The 20,925-nt window shown below is 40.9% G+C and overlaps 1 protein-coding gene across 1 annotated transcript; it reads right to left on the bottom strand.

Moving 5' to 3' along the window:
• Positions 1 to 3,129: 3,129 nt before the first annotated feature.
• ago2 (argonaute RISC catalytic component 2) lies at positions 3,130 to 20,295 on the bottom strand. The gene is made up of 20 exons (XM_074686108.1): positions 20,018 to 20,295; positions 17,517 to 17,564; positions 16,327 to 16,507; positions 16,124 to 16,244; positions 15,843 to 16,024; positions 15,280 to 15,416; positions 15,059 to 15,193; positions 14,773 to 14,860; positions 13,631 to 13,778; positions 13,406 to 13,525; positions 11,022 to 11,144; positions 10,768 to 10,901; positions 10,447 to 10,631; positions 9,830 to 9,989; positions 9,649 to 9,739; positions 9,171 to 9,365; positions 8,868 to 9,002; positions 8,646 to 8,747; positions 8,304 to 8,503; positions 3,130 to 8,218 (listed from the first exon to the last, which is right to left on the bottom strand). The coding sequence occupies exons 1-20, from the start codon at positions 20,034 to 20,036 to the stop codon at positions 8,110 to 8,112; spliced, it is 2,613 nt and encodes an 870-aa protein (XP_074542209.1). The 5' UTR covers positions 20,037 to 20,295; the 3' UTR covers positions 3,130 to 8,109.
• Between the last annotated feature and the right edge of the window lie 630 nt (positions 20,296 to 20,925).

The raw sequence follows: 20,925 nt of genomic DNA, 5'->3' as shown, positions 1-20,925 counted from the left end.
CACAGAAATATGATGAAGCTACAACTGAGAGTGACTCTGATGAGATTTGTGTAAAAATTGCATAAATGACACATTTTCATTTGGCCACAAGGTGTAACAAACTCATGTGTTACGACAGAAGTCGATCATATTTACGGGTTGTGGCGTGTGCACAGCCTGTAGTGACATTCAAACCTCCCAAAAAAGGGGAAATTAAAATTTTATTGGACATTTTGAAGTACACTAAGGAAAAAAAAGTCAATGCAGCATATATCAGGCTTATGAGGTACTTCATGAATATATATAGATATATCAACCTTTTTAGAAAAGCTCTTCAAAGTCATATTATTCCTTATAATTCCTATTGATAGCATAAAATACCTCGTCAGTTATTTCTTTTTACTTTCAGCCCTCATGTGGGCGAGTTTTTTTTATGTGAGACTGCTTGGAAAGTGCAAAACACAAATACTGATCGTTCTATGCAGCATCTACACGCAAGGTTGCATGATAATTAAAAAATGGAAAATTTATTTTATGTGGCGCACAAGATTTTTGTCAAATCTTTCTTTTGAAAGACTCACAAACCAGATGGAGAAGAGAGAGATCCGACAAAAGGCACACATAAAAACAAGTATGAACACGCTGGATGTTTTCAGTTAAGGTTACGACAGACTGGCGTCATTCGCCACACATCATATTCTGTACCTTTCATTGACATTTACAATGCTCTGTTAAGTTGTAGAGTGTGTTTAAATGTGTGTTTTCCCTTTGTAAGTTGTCATCTTATACCCTTAACAAAAACGGCGTGGAGTCTGGTTATTACAGGAGAAGTGGAGATGAGAACACATGGTCTTATTGCAGTATTGGGTTGACACGGCAGAGATATGCAGGTATCTGATCACGTGGAATGGCTCTAACCTTAATATCTGAACTCTCTGGTTGAACCAAACCAGTGCAAACTGGTTCCAAACATGAAAACAAACTATTTCATCTGACTGCACGCCTAAAATGAGCAATATCTGGACTGGTGTTGAGAGGACAGACATTTTGCAGCTAACACACCAACATTATTGCTGTACAAACATCTTTCCAACAAACCTCCACCAACATGTACCAGTCACACCAGCATTACCTCCAACACCAAAACCCTGTCACATGGAAAGCAGTTCATTTCTGACGTTTGCTGAGAGATGATTGGGTCATGATTTCAGTCCTGGGTTGTGCCGTTTCTGAAAATAAAGGGTCAACAGACACGGTGAGAGCCCCAATTACAAAAAATTTGGTCCCCTACATGTAACCAACTAAAGCAACCAACCAGCCGTACATGATTACTTGGTTTTTCCATTTCTTAAGGTTCAAGGAAGGAACAGCTGCTCTTACACTGTATTGGCTTGTATCGGTTTGGTCACAACAATTTTTTTGATTTTGTTACCATTATTATAAATTAGGGCTAATATTAGCTAGCACCTGACACTGCTCTGAGGTAGTTTCTTATCCAAGTTGGTAAATAAGAAGCCAAGTCATGCCGAAGACGAGAAATGCTTTAAAAATACAAAATACCCACGTGCCCTCCTTGGTTGGACGCACGTACATTAGCTGGATGGCCTCGGTTTAGTTTGGTGAAGCTTGGTAACAGTTCTCCAAAGTCAACGTTCTATTTACTGCAGAGCCAAACCTCACTTCTTACGTCCACTGAAAGAAGCTACGTCGCTGTCTGGTTTGGACACAGCAGCCTTTTGTTGGAGCAGAGATGAGATCATGTTCTTATCAACAGCTGTCAGAGCAGGATGACGGACCAATGAAAAGGAGCCAGTTAAAACCTGTGACGTTTGGACTGCAATACAGGTGCGCAAATGTTTAGCAGGTAAGAAGTTTACAGCAAGTGTTAGGATGGTTTTAATAGAACTCAGGTGTTAATAAAAAATATCAGATGTTATCATTTTTGCATCACTTGTAGTTTGTGATAAATCAATAATTGAACATGTTTAAATTTCTGATCAACAGTCGCATCAACAGGCCTGACGATTGGATTTGAGCTGATCTGGTCATTTTAAACGTGAACTGAAAATTTGCTTCCTAACACAAATCTGTAACCACATGATGGAATGAAAATACAGATCGAAATCAGTCCAAAAGCCAAAATTTGTCACAGAGTGTTTGCTTTGTTTTAGCCTTTTTGAATCAATTGTCTTGAGAGAGATCCCACAGGCTGTTGTCAAGCAGTTATTGTTGTTATTAAGCCATGGCTGGAGCTCCTGAAGCCCTGTTTATTATTTCGATGTTTGGTAAATAAGTTTGAGGAACCTGAAATACTCAATTACACAACAATTTGATATCTCAAATGTTAATATGCACAGAAAAAAGTACTCACTAAAGCAACAGAGGGGCTTTTAGATCCATGGTCTTTATCATAAAACAGGAATGAGTGGGTTTGTGATTCATCTCTGTGACTGAAAATTGAGTTAAACTGAGCAATAATAGTCCCCACTTAGAAGAGGGTTTTGACCCTAAATGTGATTTTTACAACAATGTTAGTCATGCTTAATTAGATAAGCTGAGATGTTTTGGTAACTTTGTTTACTTTAGCGATTAAAAAACAACAATATAGTGCAGCGCTATCAGCTACGCTAATAAAAGAGAGATAAGGACTCAGTATCTGCAGATACAAAATATTGCAAATCTAGGTTTTGATCAGAAGTCAAATAGCTGACGTCATGCCTGTTGACATATGACTGTTTGCATTATGTTCACACAATCCACAAAGGTTTTTAAAGCTCTCTCAAGATCATTTGCACTGCTAGCGTTGCAAAAATGTGAGCACACCAAACTGGAAAACACGATGAAAATGTTTCAAAAACGCTGCTTCAACATTCTGTGAGGTTTCTCAAAGACGTCGTCTAAACCAAGAAAACCAGACGGAGATGAAACGAACAGGATGCGGCTCAAGTCAGTGGACATAAGGAGGAAAGGTTTGGACCTGAGATCTGCCAATACTGGGTTCAAATTTTTACTCACTGGTTCAGACTTTCTTTTTAACGTCTGAGGCCTCGTAGACGCCACTTCAGTGTCACATGGCTACACGTTAGTTTGTGGATATGATAAAAACTGACTGTCAAAGACTAAAGGATGCTTCAGAAAGAGTTTTCTACAAAAAAAAAAAAAAAAAAAAAAGCTGGCTGAGCGCCTTGAAATCAACGGTATCTTGAATATTTTGAAGAACAGTTGCGTCGTCATACAATCACCAAAAGTGAAAAACAAAACAAAACCCAAACAAATACCTTAGCTTGTTAGCTTTCAAGTGGCACTGCGCTCTGGGAAGATTTTGGGGGGTTTTTACAGGACAACTCTGCAGGAGCAGAGGGATATGTGACTGAGGGCTTAAGCAGAGGCCAAAAAAGCAAACACACTCTAAAGTAACAATCTTATATATACACACACTCACACACAAACACACAAACACACACACAGCTCTTATGTTACAGCACCTCACGCAAGCACGACTCCAGAACGCACAAGATGACGACTCTTTGCACCAGTGTGAAACATCCGTCAACTACAACAACAGTAGCTAACATCCAGAGAAAGACATCGTAAGGTTAGACTGTTTCTACCTCCGAGGACAGATGAACGCTCTCAGCGGTGAGGAGGGTGATATCTAAGAGGAAAATAATACTTTCTGCAATCGTTAAAGCCTATAAATAGGAGAAAAACACTAAAAAATATAAAATGCTGTACACGAGAAGCAAACATGGGTAGAAATGTACTGGATGGATAGCCTATAGACTAAGACAAACCACGCAGGCTCTGAGTACATTCATCGTTATCTGGAGCGAGGAAAAATAGGTTCTACTCTACAAGAAGTTTCTCTCAACAAACAACGAATTCTCTACAAGAGACGGACGAGGGGCAGAGAGGAGGAAAGTTACTTTACACCAATGAATCTATGTATGAGTCGCTGCTTCATCTGAAAACAGGGTTTGATTTGAACAAAGACCCCCAGAAAAGTAAAAACGCCGATTGTTGCAACTTTGGAAGAATTTGTCTCTTCAACCAGAAATTTGAGGAAAGTTACACATGAACAAAATAAATGAGGAAAACCGACTCATCAGTTCCTTTAGCTTATGATATGTGTATTTGTTTAAAAACCAGTCCTGTGTCTTGGCTTTGGCTGCTTTAAAGGACACCGAGGACTGATGTCTTAAATGATCCTGTCATATCATTACCAGTGAAGCAGGTTTGAGTTCCAAACTCAGCATCTGGGGTGCCATCGCCACATTCATCCAGGCTGGTAAACGCATTTAGTTTCATACACATTCTTGACTCTTCTTGATTTCTAAATATTGATATGTATAGTTTGATGGTTCTCGTATAGACAGCCTTCCTTTATAACACACATACACGAGTCTTCACGCAGCACTTTGGCATCCATGTCTCCTCAACAACCATCTCTTCTCGACACACCGGCTTTGCATAAAGCTCCTCTCTCTTACCTCACTGTACAAAAAGGCAACCCATCCACAAGCTTCACTCCTACGTTAACATTTCAAAGGCAGAAGGAAATTTCTCAAAGACGAAATGCTGAATGCTGGTTGGACAGGTGGAATCATACACGAATGGCTGTGTCCCATCGATGTGCTCTGAGAAGTCTAAAGCAAAACAAAGAGGCCGCCGCTCTGCCACCTGATAAATACTCTTAATGCCGAGACAGCTACAAAAGTCCATTCTTGTTTAGTGCAAAAACATCATCAAATGTTTTGAGTTTTATTTCCCGGGGAAAACAAGCAATGCCATTCTGATCTGCTGTTTTAAGGTGCTGGTAAAGGTAAAACACACAAAGAAGAAGTATCAACATATAAAACGCCACCTCATCAGGCCGTGATGAATTTCAGCACGCTGTCATTTAGGACACTTGTTCACTTCCTCTCCTCTCTGACACAATATGGCAGGCGCTTTCTGAGGACATTCACATCGCCAAACAGACCAACACCGGCGCTCTCCTGACACCAGCCTCCATCAAACACCAGTTTCTATCATTCTGGTCCAGTCTCACTAGGATGAAGTTTGTTGATACATGATTGTATGATTATAATAAAATTTCTGTGGTGCAACTGAACTGATTCAAGGCCTGATCAATTTGACATGATCATATTTCAACATGGATTTCATTTTGTGCTCTTTGTACTTTATTCAGCTTTCAAGTAACTTGAACAGTCAGCACCACAGGGGTCAACTCACAAAGTGTCCAGGCTAAGGATCTGCAATGCTCATACCTCATGTCTGATGTGGGCACTGCATTAGTTGGTGTCTGTCATTTCAATGGTGCATAGAATAAATGGAAAGAAAGAAGGGAAAGCTGCGTGTGACTACAAACACACGTCAAGAATTTGGTCGTACAGCTCAACGCTCAAAAAGAAAAAAAAAAAAAAAGACATTCTCTCTATCAGTTTGAGTAAAACTATGAGAAACACCTACATAAACTGAGAAAGCACGTATAGCCTCATGCACACCAAGCGTTTCAAACCTCTACTGTCAATGCAAGACTCCAAAGAATGCCAATTCGATAGATAGCAGGGGTAATTATGCAGAAATGGCCTGCAGTGTGATGTTACCATAACACTTTAACAGGTAACAAGAGGTAGGACACACGGCCATTTCCACACAATTACACCAGTGTCACGCAGTCTCTTCCGTGGAAGTCGCAGCAATGCTCTGCTATCAAAAGTGCATCCAAATTTTACACGTTGTGAGACCAGCACCGATAAGAACAATATTGACATCATAACAGTAAATATCAAGTACATGAATTTTTTTTTTCTTTTCAGAATGCCCCACAAACACAGTCAGTCGGATTTCTAGTTGCTTTACAGGTAATAACGAATAAAAAGGGTAACACAGAGAGGTCGTCGGAGGGAGAAAAAAAGATCCTCGACTCGATGAAGCATCTTTTCAAACGTACATAATGTCAAAAAAAGCCTTGTTGACCAGTCCAGTGAGGATTTAAGGTGGTTTACAGTGAAAACTTCTAGCACCTAGCATCAAGATGTCCTTTTGTTTTTTTTTTTGTTGTTTGTGCTTACGTGTCTTTTGAATCATGTAAAAATTTGTAATCTTGTTTGGCTAAGAAAGATTGCGTGTTACAAAGGATACACCCAATTTTCAGGCTATAAAATCTACACGGTTACAAATGACCACATAAATACTTCATCCCGTTAGAAAGGCATGAAGATGCTGAAAAGCACTAAGAAACACTACAAAAAGCAACATGCTAAAAAACAAAAACAAAATAAAAGCCCTGATTATCTACCTCTAGAAATGACCCAAATTCATGTGAGATGGACTCACTGCTAAATCTCTTGGTTAAAAACGATGCATAGTTAGAAAATGTAGACTACTCGCCTCCAATCTAGACTACGAAACATTCGCCAGCTTAACTTAGTAGTAAAAGGTATGTGGGATATTAGGAAATGTCTAGAATTATTAGTAAGACTGTAACAGTCTTAGAAGGCAAGAGAGTATTTGCATTTAAAATCTGTGTACAAATAGACAGTGTTAATTTAGACTACATGTGGGCCGGTCATTTAAAAAAAATCTCTGTTATATTTCCAGCAGCCTCTGCTGAAAGCTTATTCAAAATATACCTCATTACCAACTTCACTATATAGTATAAAGACTCACAAAAAGTCATTTGCATAAAACCCAAGTTTTTGTGCGACGACTGCTCCAAACTCACAGAGCAAACAGTTTTTTTGTTGTTGTTTTGAGGGAATTTCAATCAGATAAACTCTAAAAATGTTGCAGCTTTCACTCCACTGTACCGAACGCCTTGATGTCGAGCGCCACATAAATATCCCGCTCAGACTAAAGCACTGCAGAAAACACTATCCTGCTGCTATTTACAATAAAACATAAAAGAAGGGTTAATATGTTTAAAGGAGGAAATAAAACAAACATCACAAATATGCCTAAATGTCTACAACATGAGTCAGCTACATGCATATTCATTACAAAGAATTGATTGAAATTAAATTAGACGATAAAAACAGACGGGGAGAAAGAAAGATTTCATCAGGTTCCCCTCTGTGTTGATTTCTACATCATGTGTCTTTCTATCAACACGGCTCAGAGCACATTAGAAAGGTGTCCTTGTGGGAACCAGTCCCAATAAAATATTCCTGCTGATGGGAATTCGATTTAGCGGTGCAGCTCTTTGAGTTCAGACAAACAGGAGAGGCAGAGCAGAGTAAAACGGCTGTTTTCGACTCCTGAACATTAAAAGCCTCTGGAATAAACTAAGTGTTGGTTCGAGGGTGGATGATAACAAATCTGATGTGAAGGATCCTTTAGTTTGTTGTCACCAGATTTGGCATAAAACGGTCATCAGTGTCGATCAAGGACAAATACTGAAAACCCCAGCAGACGTGGGAATAATAATTCATAGTTTTTACACAGAAAAGACGACAGAAAGGTGGTCTCGAATGGCACTTCTCATCACATAGTGCCCTATGTGAGAAATCACACACAACCCTCAACATATTAAGTACTTAAGTCCTGATTGAAGTACCCATTCTGGTCAGTGCACTTTGCTTTGATTGGCTGTTAAATAATGTTTGTCAGAGGAGTAAATCAATAGGCTTTTAAACAGCAAACAGAGCCCTAATCTTTTGATGATTTTGATCCTTCTCCCTTCAAGCACCGATGCCCCAACTAACAATGGAGACAGGAGGAGGAGGAGGAGGGTGAACCTCGACGTTTTAAATCACCCAGATGTAGAATGATACCGCCCTCTAGTTTGGAAAGGATGTCTTCTGTCAGTGTACATACTTTTGCTTCCATATTCTGCAACATAATTCCCTAGGACAAATAAAAACACACTAATGCACAACATGTAAATAACACCTCTTCCAGCTCAAACCTCGAGAAAGAGGGATCATGATGCATCTTACAGTCTAACAGCTGGCTTCGTTTGGGTGAGTCGGGGGCTGAAGTACAATTGTAGACATAAGGGTGACTGACGGGTCTCTTACGAGGGAGATCACCACTGTGAGCTATCTACAGCTGGCGGTGAGACAGCGAGGGGTAGTGTGTTTCATCAGTGGGATGTCACCCACGCCAACCTGGGGTTGTGCGCTCTCAGGCAAAGTACATGGTGCGCAGAGTGTCCTGGTGGATCTGGACGGCCTTGGCCAAGGCCTGTTGGTCCCGCCCGTTACTCTGACCTGACGTATGGCTGCCCTCAGCACTGAAACGACAACATTCAAGAGTTATACAGTTGTTATTGTTGCCTGAAAGCGCAGCAGAGACAGGAAGTGACTTTGGATCCTTACCTGTCATGCTCTTTGTCCACCAAGTGATAGCGAGCCCGGAAAGCCACCAAGTGAGCGTAGTAAGCTGGTGCTGGGATGGACACTGACCGGGTGCAGCGCACATACGTGTGACACAGCTGGTATGTTAGGACCTGCAGTTCGTCTGAGGAGAAGTGGTTGTCGTCCCAGAGCACGTGGTAGTGAGACGGCCGGCTGGTGCCCTGCAACAAGTGAAGAAAGATGAGAAAAAGAGTCAGGCGTATGTTCCTGGACAGATTTACTGATGGAGAGTTTAATTTCTCAGGCCCATGAACAACCTGACTTGCTGTTTTGTTGACCGAGGGTTCCTAATTCAGTTCTTACCTGAATGCCAGCGTGACTGCAGAGATAGAAGTCAAACTCTGATGGGTGGGTGATTTTGGTGTCCACTGTGGTGCCTGCAGGAATGTTGCCACTCTTCCCAACCTGCAGAAAACAGAAAAGTTAAATGGTTTCAAGCCAGCGTTGTTGTGCCAGATGTCTTTCACCAGGCAGATGTGTATGTGAGAAAGTGTCTTAGTTTTCTACTATTGATAGAAAACTGACCCTCTCGTTTCTGTCCATGCAGAACAGTCTCGTGTGGTGTCTCTTCTGCACCACCACAAAAGTGATACCGGGCTGGTAGTCCTTCTCCAGTTTGATGCAGGCCTCACGGATCGCCAGCAGCTCGTGCTGAAGGACCTGTGAGTTCACCAGTGGAGAGATTAACAGACGGACAGAAGCAGAGATTCTGATTAAATGAAATCAACACTTTATAAAAATCTGCAGTAACAAACAAACACGACGCCCTGCTGAAAACATTTTTAAACCATTTTGAGTTTCCTGACATCATGAATTCTGGGTCATTACCTGGTTAAACTGCCCCTCAGAAATGCCGTCGCGGTAGTAGATGATTCTGGTGGGCTTGAAGCGGGTCGACTTGTAGAACTGGATGAGGAGCTCCCTCACCATGGCAGCCAGGTCCTGGATGATGTCCTGACGATGCTGCTGCACCCGTACTGTTGCACAATATCTGCTGGGATGGGCGTCCATACTGCCAACAACCTGCACAGGTGAAGAGAAATATCAGGACCTCATGAGGAGAACTGCAGACAGACTCTGTGTGGAAGCAGCTTTAATTTAGGGAGGTGGCACATTGAGGATTTTTATGAGCTGCTTTTGGGAGTTGCTGGGAGACCTGACCCTGAGACTCAACCTTACAATAAAAACTGTGGCCATAAAACTGGTGTAATGGGTTTGAATACATGGCTGCATTAATGATTGGTGATTGGCTTCAGTTTCACCCCTCTGCGTGAGGTTGAGATGTTCACAGTGTGGTGTGACTTACTGCAGCGATTGAAGGCTTTTTTCCATCTCCAGCAGGAGGATGAGTCACATCTGCACCAAGGAAAATCACCGGCTGCTGGAACACCAACGGTCTGGATGACAGAGTTGAGGTTATAACTTCATTTTAAAAAGCACATGAAGGGATTAATGTTTTATTTATCAGTGCCATTATTTCCACTCACCTGCCCTGTGGGAGGAGGATGTTATTGACCCCGCCCAGCTTGACGTTGATCTTCAGACACAGGTTGGAGAGGGTCTGAGGAGTCGTTTTTTGAACGTTCTTCACCTGCACACACTGTGTGGCCATGCCGAGCACTGTGTCCCCCACACGTTTCACCTCAGCTAAAACACACAGGGAGAATTATTCTTACATAGAATCAGAAACGTCATTGCTTTGGTGCTCATAGTTCAATCAGCATTTACAGCCAAAGGAAACTGGAGACAAGACTCGGTCCACCAAACTGGCAACCCTAACTTCAGCACACACCTTCTTATTTTCTCCTCTTTTAACTCTTTGGCTAACAGTCTTTGTGTATTTCTTCACTGCAGAAGAAACAGAGGCAGTAAAACGAGCTCAGAGTGTTGAGGAATACTTGACTAACAAAGGATCCAGATAAAACCTCCTCTCAGAGATTTGCGAAGGTGTTGTTCTGCAGCTATAATCTATGGTTCGTTTGTTTTTAAACTAAACCTATCTGACCATGACTGCATATCTTTTGGTGTTAGAAAGATCTTCTGTCTCTGCATGAAAATAACTTAATATTCCTCAAACAGCACATGCTCAGAGTGGATCCCTCACCATAGACGGGCGTCTTCCCTGGCAGGATGACGACCACCAGCTGGAGGCCCTGGTAGGTGTACTTGAGATGCCTGAACATGGGCTCCACGCTGTCCGCTCCCTGGGCGTATTTACAGAAGCAGGGCTGACCCTGGATGGGCATCCCAGCATCCCTCGAGATTTTTCTGAGCTGATCTGTGAACGCTCTGAAAAAAGAGGGGAACTTGTTGGTGGAGGTCATAAAAGTAGAACTGGTCTGAGGAGTCTCGTGCTTTGCTCATGTGCTCCTTTCGTTGGTTACAGTGTAAAACAACGAGCACCGTGCTGCAGCTCTTTACTTACTTGAGCAGGAGTTCAGTGCACTGTCTCTGTGGCGCGAAGCAGGCGATGGCCCACACTTTGATCTCGATGCCAGTGTGGAACTGCTTGTTCCTCATGTCCCAGACTCCCTGGATTGGTGTGGCTATTGCTTTGTTCTGAAATCAGGGACAACATGATAACTTTTAACAGTGTAATGATTAGGAAATAACATTTTAGCAGCAGCAACTCAAGGCCAGCACACACACACTCACACTCACGTGGGGTGGTTGACTCACCCTGCCTCCGTACAGAATTGAAGGTGCTTGAAGGACCCGGCCGTTGACTTCTGTCATCTCATCCCTCACCATCACTCCAAACTCACGAACATACGGGTCGGTGTTGAAGTTGGCACTTCTCATCTGAGGAGAGAAAGAGCTGCTGTATCATATGATCCCAAACCAGCTCATATACCAACAAACTTCACTGACTGAAGCTGTAAGTGGAGGGTTCTCATATTTTCCTGGAACGTTGATGTGAAAGAAAATGTTTGTGTTTGTTAACCTCTCTTCTACATAAAACACTACATTAAACAGAAGCAACACTTTGATTTATCTACTAATCTAAAGCAGCTACTGGCTGGCATTAACAATAAACTCTGTTATGATGAGGAGATACAACATAATTAGTGCTGTCAGGCGATTAGAAAAATTAATCTAATTAATTACAGGATTTGTAATTAATTAATCTAATTCATTGCATTTTAATCTCATATCTGCTTAAGGTCCCAAATAAAGAATTTGAATTCCAGGACAATAAAATTACATTAAAAGACATTAAAAAAAATAATTAAACATAAGGTGGGAATATAAGCAACACAATTTTAGGTACCCTGAAGCATAAGGAACACATGAAAAAAGTTTTATGGTTCTATCTTTACAAAATCTACACATTCCTGCACCTAAGATAAGCTGATTTGATTTTTAGGACAGTTTTTGCTTCTGTCACATTTTTACTCGATGTGGACTCAATTTTCACTGCAATATGAACTTCTATACTTCTATGAGGTCAGGAGAACCAGGGCTAAAGGCTAAAAACTGTGAGGAACTATGTACAAAACGCTTTATTCAAGTCTTGGATCAAAGAAGAGTGAAGTATTTTCAGTTTTACATGCTCTGAACACACAAACTGTTGCTCAATGGTGCAGAGCAGCCCTCAAGCTGAAACATGACGCCAGGAAGATGGAAGCAAATTTTCAAAGAATTCTTTAGATTTAAATACAGGACAAATATCGATCATTCGGGGCTTGTTTAAAGCAGTAAAGAGTGTAGAATTATCTGTCTTTTACAGAATTGAGCAAACGGTTGATTTTCTGCAGATTTTCAAAAAGGACGTGTGAATAAACGAGATGTGGACGGCAGTCCCCCAAAAATCGTGTCTCTTCGTCCTGGCAGACTACCTGCGTTTGTTTATATCTGGCATGCAGCGCGCGGACTGATACACTAAGCGACGAGCGCCTCGTAGCCAGCTGTGGCTCTGCAGCGGAGGTAGCGCCGTTTTACGACACAATGAGAACTGGAGCCTTATTTATCTGTGTTTTTGTGTGAACGTAAAACGCTGAAAATTCTCTAAATAAAGCGTGAATGCAGACTGATATCAGATTTTTCCAATGGGAGTCCGTTTATTTGTGTTTTTGGTCAAGTAAAAAATGGCCCCGTCTGAGTGCAGAGGAAACCGACTGACGAGCAGGGAGGGGGTGTTTGGTGCGAGCGTCCTGGGCTTCTGCTGCACAAAAACACTGCTGTAGGGGAAATTTCTGCCCTAAACCTTGTGATAGGACCCAACTTGTTCCATCCGGGAGTATCACTTTAAGAGTCAAAATGTCAATATTTTATCACAGGTCAAAATATTTGGATTTATTGCCGTATCAATATTTTTTCAGACTTCTAGTCACGACGTCCAGAGCGTGTTCTTATGTAAAACATGTTGCTGGCTATGATAACCATGTGTATCAGGCTGTAATGTACATAGAATAACGAATGTAATTATCACACTGCTGTTTTTTAATCAAATGAAAATATAAAATAAAATCAGCCATTAAAAAACAGTACACATGGACCACTAGCATACACTGAATGCATATCTTTCTATCAGAAAACTATGGCAGGAGGAGAGTTCGTGACCCCAATTTAGCAAACACCCATGGGCCTGTGCTGGGTGTTACACTGAAAACTTGGCAGCGTGGGCGGAAACTTTCTTATCACACCAGAACAGTCTGTGGAAAGCATATTTTTTAAAATGAGCCCAGAAACTGGGAATTCAGCCACTGAACCTTAATATTTTTATATATTCATAAAATGGTTTTGCTTCACTTTGGATTTTTTTTCACACTTGCAGTAAAAAAAAGAAGAGGAAAAAAGACAAACAAAAAGTGTGTTATTTCAACAGATCAATGATTTGGTGAGTTATGTGTCACAGGCCGAACACAACAATAAAACTGTTACAAACTATATCTTTGTGCGTCCGTTCGACATCAAGCTGTTACATTCACAGTCTTGACATGGTCTGGTTTTGGACTATAATGATCTGGGAAGTCCCACAAATGAATCCATGTAGGTAGCACCTGGTAGACTTTTATTTCGGTAAAGTTTCTCATCATTTGAATGTTTTTGCAGTCACTTACCAGTTTACTGATTTCATCTTGACGGTCTGGTGCTGAGCGAGCTGTGGCACGGATCATAGTGGAGGTCTGATTGTCTGTCAGCTTTTTGATGCAGCGCTGTCCTGCCACTATGTTACACACCTGACATGAACATGAAGGATACAAAAAGATCAAGCAAAACATTAACTGTGAACCCAGTGATCAATAAAAAAAAGGAACACGAGTAGAGGAGTTTATAGCGCTTACCTCTAGAGGTAGGTAGGTGTGCTTCTGCTCCTGGCCCACCTGTAGACATGGGAGGTGTGGGTATCTCAGGATGAGCTTGTATTTGTCTTTGAAGTACTGTGCTACTGTGCATTCAATGGTTTGGCCGTTTTCCTGCTGCAGGGGGAACCTGAGGGGTGAAAACACATCAGGAATATTGGAGCTCTGTTTGTTCTTGTGCTCACAATCTGACAAGTATCACTCAGTACGTTTACTACAGTCATAGCACAATCGTACAATCTGCGTGAAGATCCAGACAAGAGACTCAGAGTTTTGGCTAAGAATGTCACTTTGTCCTTTTTTGATACATGAAGCTGCATGTGAATCAATCTAGTTTTGGTTCATCCGAAGAGGAAGCAACGCTCTAACAATGATGGCTGAGGTGGATGCAGCTGTAGCTCCTTATGTTTCTTATATATGATGCGTGTTAACCAAGCGGCAACCTCCACTTTAGGAATACGAGACAATGCATAAGTGCTAAAATCTGCTGTTTCTCAAGTGTCCACTTGAGGCTGGCTCCAGGAGTACCAGAAGTCACATACTATCAGCACACACTGTACAGGGGGTGAATTTTTTTTTCTAACACTGCAGTTTAGAGGATATTGAGACCATGAGCTCGCCAAATCAAAAGGCACAGCTCAGGGTCATGTGACTGACGGTGCCCTTTAGCTGTACTTGAAGTCACCCTCACTTCCTAAATGGCCGCGACAGCTTCAAAAATCAGTTCCAGAAACATACGGGTGACGTCGGGGAGACAGCGTCCTTTAATGATACAGACTATGTTGTCAAATACATCACATGCTGCTAATTACTTGCGTTGGAGTGCAGCAACTATTCATCTTGGTCATCTACTTCCTTTATCATGTGAAATTTGCTTGCGCTGACCTGCTACGATCTGATGAATCCAAATGCAGTCTGATAGAATCGCATCATCTACGTGTGTCGATAAAGCTAGGTTGGGCCTGTTCTCAGGCTGACTGAGCTCATAGTCTGATTTCTTAAGCTGCATGTAAACGTACTGACTGACAACATGAGTTAATTTTGATCTAATGAGAAGAAACAGGCTAAGTGAAGTGCATTAAACAGAAGGATAATAAAAAGAAGAGAAAAAGAAAGATTCCTACGTTTGATGGCTCGCTGGTCTTCTGGTCACGTTACAAACTCTGTACTTCCTCTTCATCTGACCGCAGTGTGTGATCTCCACCTTCAGGCCTGTTGGGAAAAATCATGTGAAAAGATAAAAATCAGAGAAAAGCACATTTTTACTGACCTCAGATAAAGATATTTATCTTTGTGCCTCTGAAAACTTCTAACATTAACTCAACTTTACAAACATTTTATAGAGAGAGAACCAAACCAAACAATCTCTAAAGAGGATAAAGGTGTCATATGCTCCTGGCTTCCACCCACCTTTGATTTCTTTAGTAAATTTCACCCTCTGGGAGTCTGTTAAAGGCTTCTGTTGTTCTTCAATGCTTTTAAAATCCAAGACCTCACACATGAACTCGATTACAGGCTGGGCTTTGTAAAACGCGGTGGCTGAAACTGCAAAAAGAACCAGGACCCAGCGATAAGAATCACCATAAAACAACAATCTTTCCAAAATCAAGCGAAACTAATAGAAATCTTACCATCGATGTTGAGCATCATCTTCCAAAGGGAAGGCCTGACAGACTGGTGGAAGCCGAACCACACCTCTCTACCACCGCCGAGAGGATTTGAACATCCCTCTGAGGGGGTGAAGAAAGAGCGGCCCACTGGGGTGTACCTGAAAGACACGGAGGACGGCTTTAAGACCTAAAAAAAGGTGTTCAAACAAAGAAACAATCTAACAGGATGGTTAAAATGAAGACAAACAACTAAGAAACAAAGAGATGTGTGATTTGTTTTACTAAAACTGTTGGAAAGGAGTTCAAAAAAATGAAGTGAACACTACGTAGGACAACAGCATCGGTCTCAGCTCGCAAAAATACAAGTTTGTTCATTTTACAACATTTTCATCTCAAAAATGTAGATTGTGTAATTCAGGGAATTCCTAAAGTTGCCCAGGGGAGATCAAAGCATGTCCACTTATTAATAATAAGAAAAGTCTGGTCTTAAATATTGTTCTCATAACAAAAGAATATTTTTTGATAAAGATGCAAGAAGTCCATCACAAATTGAAAAATCAAGCATTCACTCCCTTCAGCCTCACCTCATTGAGGGCAGATGTCTCATGACCACATCCAGGGCTTGGACCGTCTCAAAGGGGACGCTGGGCAGCCGTCCTGACAGGGCCTCATGCAGGGCCTGCAGGCTGACACAGGACACCCACTTGATGGAGACTTTGAAGCTGCGGTCTTTGCCCTCTCCAGGAATGGTTACCTCAAGCTCCACCTGTGGCAGAGGAAACAAAAAAAAAAAACAGAGGCGTTAACTACTCTGCAAACTATGTTTCAGCATTTTCTGGAAAAACTGTGGTGGAGCTTTACTTACTTTGTCTCGGCCTATGGGTAAGGGCATGGCAGTGTAGAGATTCTTCCTCCCATCATACACCGGCTTTCGGTCACCAAAGATCTGTGTTTTAAAGTGCTGGACCATGTGCTCCACGATTTCCCTGAGAATAAAACAGCCATGACTCTTGTGTGATGCTAAAATACACCGAAGGAGCTGTTGGAGAGGTTCTGTGTTAAACATACCGATTGACCCTCCTGGGACATTTCTCGGGCTTGATGTCGATGTCATAATGGTAGACCTCCAGTTTAGGGATTTCCATCTCAAAGAAGTTGGCTTGGAGCTTGATTGTCCTGCCCATGGTGCCAAAGTCTGGCCGTGATGGAGGTTTGAACACATATTCTGGCACTGGAGAAGACGGGGGCTCTGAAGCAGGAGGGCGAGATGGAGAGACAAGTCTACAATTAGGATTACATTACATTAAGCTTAAGTGTATTTATTTAAAACAGGGAAAATACACATTAATGAATGTATACATGTAAATATGCCAATGGCTACTTTCCATCTTTAGTCCATTTGGCAGGTTGATGTCGACAACATAAAACAACCAAATCAATGAAAACAACAGTAGCGACAGTTAGCCTTCATGGCCAGTTTGCAGGAGGAGCAGTAACAAAGACAGAAAACGTGTCTTTAAAAACAAAATAGGACAGAAAATAAAAAAGAAACGCAGAAGCAAAAAAAGCCCTAATTTGTTTGTACAATACCTGAACTCACCGACACCGTTTTAGCCTTAAAATGCAGATTTAAAATCATGTGACTGGAGGGATTGTTTCTAAGGTGAAGTTGACCTTTGATGGACGGTGACAGACGAGAATTTGTACGTAACTGATTCTGAATAACAACACATTAACAATATCAAATCTCCTTTTATACTTGCAGTACTTTTCTTTATTGATTGTGTACAGCGAGGCAAGTCACCATCAAGATATATAACTTTAGCAACCATAGAGTTTGTAAGACATAATTTGTAGATACACCAAAGCTTCATATCTGCAGCTGAAGCAAACTCCCCATCACAGCCTTATCTCAGTGCTGCAGCTCTGGCTCTGTTTATTCAAACTGAATAACACCAATAAAACCATGTAATGCAAAGACTTAATAACCCTGTATGTGCACAAGAGCTCTGCCGTTAAGAGCACAGAATGAGTTTTATTCAGAGGGAGGTGACTATCTACAATGACACTGTCCACTTTACTTACTCACATGTCTCGCTATTTCCTGAACTACTTAAATCCAGCCAGAGGGTTAACTGTGTCTCACATGAAAAACACGACAATGGCAAAGGACATCAAGAAGTTAAGTGTTGCCATATTTACTGGAACAACAGGGTGGCTAGAGTCTTTGAAAGCCCAAATATGGAATCAGAACTTACCAGAGCTCGCTGACCCGGAGGATCGGGCTCCCTCAAGCATCTCGGTGGCTACAGGGGAGAAAAAAATGACACGTTAAGGACTCTATATACACTCTGGATCTGATACACAAAGAAACTGCATTTCAAGAGGGACAACTCATCGCAAAAGTGTGCCACATTATTTAACTGTAATCCTCGAACACAAATGTTTTTTTCACTTGTTATTTCTACAGCACCACTGACCACAATCAAGGACAGCTTTTTTTTTTCAAAACTCTTATCAGTACGCACACAGAAGGAGTCCAGCAAGCTGGATATCTAATGCTCCTGAAGCCACCCATCCACCCAGAAATAGCCGTAAGCTACAAGGCAAAATTATGAATAATGCAGCTCTACACAGTGAGCAGAGATGTTTCCCCACAACATTTTAATCTACAGAAGCCTCAGTTAGAAGTGCGTTCATAATATTAGATGTAACTGTATCTTGAGATCAAAACTATGCATCACATGATCTTATTTAGGGATGGGTACCAAATTAGGTACTTTTATAGGTACCAATTGAATTTAGAGCTGAAACGATTCCTCGAATGATTCGAGGTACTCGATTACAGACAATACTCAAGTAATTTTCCCGCCTTGAGGAATCGTTTAATTTCAAAAAAGATCAAAGAGTGGTATTTCAAATAGAGCTGAGGCCATATTAAGAGAGTTTTCAGACCCCTCAAGCTACCTCTTATACAAAATAGCAACTAGCAACAAATCTAGCTTCTTTTCTGGAGTTTGGAGACTAATGGGTCATTCTACGAAACGGGTGCCATTTGGGTCTGCAACATTTGATGAGATATACAAGGCACAAAAAATGTGTCAAAGTGTGTTTACAAGTTTTGGAGCTACCAAAGCAAGTGCTCTTATTGACATGCTGTATCAGAAAATTCTATTTCTTAAAGAGAAAAATTTTCATTTGAAAAATAACTGCTCTTTAACTAAACAAAAATGTATTTTATCCGATTACTTGATTAATCGATGGGATTTTCAGTAGAATACTCGAATACTAAAATATTTGATAGCTGCAGCCCTAATTGAATTCCATCTGTAGTACCAGTTTACGTAAAATCGAACAGTGCCATTTTTCAGTACCTAAACACATCCTTGTGACTGTGAGGGAGTGGAAGAGCAGGTGATTTTCCATGATGGACATAAACACAGCATTGCCAGTTTATAGAGATATGAATATGTTAAATTGGAAAAACTCTGTGATTTTATTCTTAAACAAATTTGAATTTATTACCACATAAATGCAAAAAGTTGCTAAAAAATCGGTACCACTGAGTACTGACACCCGTTGCCAGATACCAGGCATCCGTACCATATCGTTTTAAATGTGAAAGGTACCCATTCCCAACCCTTTTTAGTAAACTCAAAATTGTAAAAGCTCTGAAGAAACATTGAATTAGACTTGACTCATGCCATTGGTGTGGGCTCTGTGGTTTCTGTTGTGGCTGCAGGAGTCATTGTATTGAACTGTTTCACATAGTGCCAAAAAAACAAAAAATAAATATAAATCATCAAACCTCATAAGTCAAAGGAAAATACTATGTATAACTCTTTCTAATCCGTTAGTTATTTATGCCTTACCATTGTCTGTAAGCCAGATCAGAGCTTGTATAAAACAAATGAAATGAAGTCGGTATCACACAAACACACAACACATCAATAAAAGAAAAGCTTGAAAGTCCGCGAGACTTTCGTAGAAACCAAACTATAGGTTAGAAAGTCACTATGACAGAAAGAAAAGTAATTTCTTCCAGATAATAAAAACTAAATTTTATGAGAACAAAAAATGAACCATTGCTACTTTAATGGAATTGTGACTTTGTTTGCTAAATGAAAACCATCGATCAGACTGTAACTTTGCCAAGTTTCAGTCAAACTTCGTGCACAGATCTCTCATCTATCTGTATGTTTGATATAATACAGCTTGACCTACATGGGCAGTGTGGTTTATTATCGTCCTATACAAAAAGTGTTGGTAAAAAGTGTAATGTTGCTTAAATTTACCACACAGAGTTGTCTACTGTACGAGACCATGGCTCCTGTAGGTGATGAGATTAGATAGCATGGTCGGCCGCTTTTAATCAGAGGAAGCAAGAAGGCTCTCAAAAAGAAATATCTGTCTGCTATGGAAACCATTAATTAAGAAAAATACACCAATCTGCCCAACTTTGTAAATTTATATTAGCTAGCTAACTAACAACAAGTTGAAGTATGAGTTCTGGGTGAAGCTAACTTGGATAGCAAACAGCAGCTTGTTGTTGCACGCTAGCTAAGCTTGCTTCCACTCAAACTGGGACGAAATGTTCTTCACCTTAAATTTTTCTGCTCTGATTACCCGGCGCATCAAACAAAAAGATGAGTTGACGTTTCACCGAAGGCTCGAAGCAATGAAGCATCAAAATTGTGCAGTAAATGTATTAATTTTAAAGAGGCTGCATCTCTTAGCTGATGCTAATGCTAGCACTTACCTCCAGCAGAGGAATACATTTTGTCGACTTTTGAAGCGTGTCGTGGACGTACGGGTACTCCACTTTAATATGGCCAAATTCCACCTAAACTCATACGTGTTCGAAAAGTATATCTATAAACAAGAGCAGTGGAGGTAGCCCAGTTTAGAAAAAAAGATATTTAGTAAGCCAAGTGGTAAATATTTGGAGTGTCTCATCCTCGGCACGGCCCCATCCCCCCAACATACAAAACGGGAGCCTAGAGAAAAGATAGCACGGAAAGGTCCCACGCAGGCCAAGAGGAGTCCCTGCAATGGACTTCCGTCTTCGGTCACTTCCTGTCAAGCACACACTTCATTCCCTTTTTCTTCATCTTCCTGTTTAATGACAAGTGGGATAAGGTGTATTACTGCCAATTTCAACGCTGCAGTAAATTTCCGTGGTGGAAGAAAATAATGACGATATCAACAACAGATGAAAGGTATTTGCGAAATTATAATCAAACCAATTAATTTCAACACTTTGATAGTAATCGCAGCCTTGTTGACTGTTTGGTATTTTTCATTCTTCTCACTTTTTTTGCTGAAATTTCTAAAAATGGCTTCCCTTTCTCCTTTCTCCTTTGTCAAGGCAAAGTTATTTCTGTTATTATGTTCTGTTTTAACTTCAGACTGAAAGCTACCTCCTTGACTTTATCTATGATCACGTGGGCAGTTTGAATAGTGTTTCTTACATGTCATATTAAAAATCTACCCTGCTTTGGCATAACATGGACAATAAGGATATAAGGGGTGAAACTGTGTCCACACATGACTGCTTTCAGTTTATTATGCACAGCACAGTGTAATACTATTATGATTGACATCATAATTTTTGTGATCACTGGTGATGGTGATGGTGATGATGTTTAAGTCTGGGGTGACAAAGGC

This window comes from Halichoeres trimaculatus, unplaced genomic scaffold, assembly GCF_033239565.1.
Source record: "Halichoeres trimaculatus isolate MK-OKI-2021-1 unplaced genomic scaffold, fHalTri1.1 fHalTri1_scaffold_14, whole genome shotgun sequence".
NCBI lineage: Eukaryota > Metazoa > Chordata > Actinopteri > Labriformes > Labridae > Halichoeres > Halichoeres trimaculatus.
The sequence above is the reverse complement of the archived record's forward strand: the minus strand, read 5'-3'. Positions and strand labels throughout refer to the sequence as shown.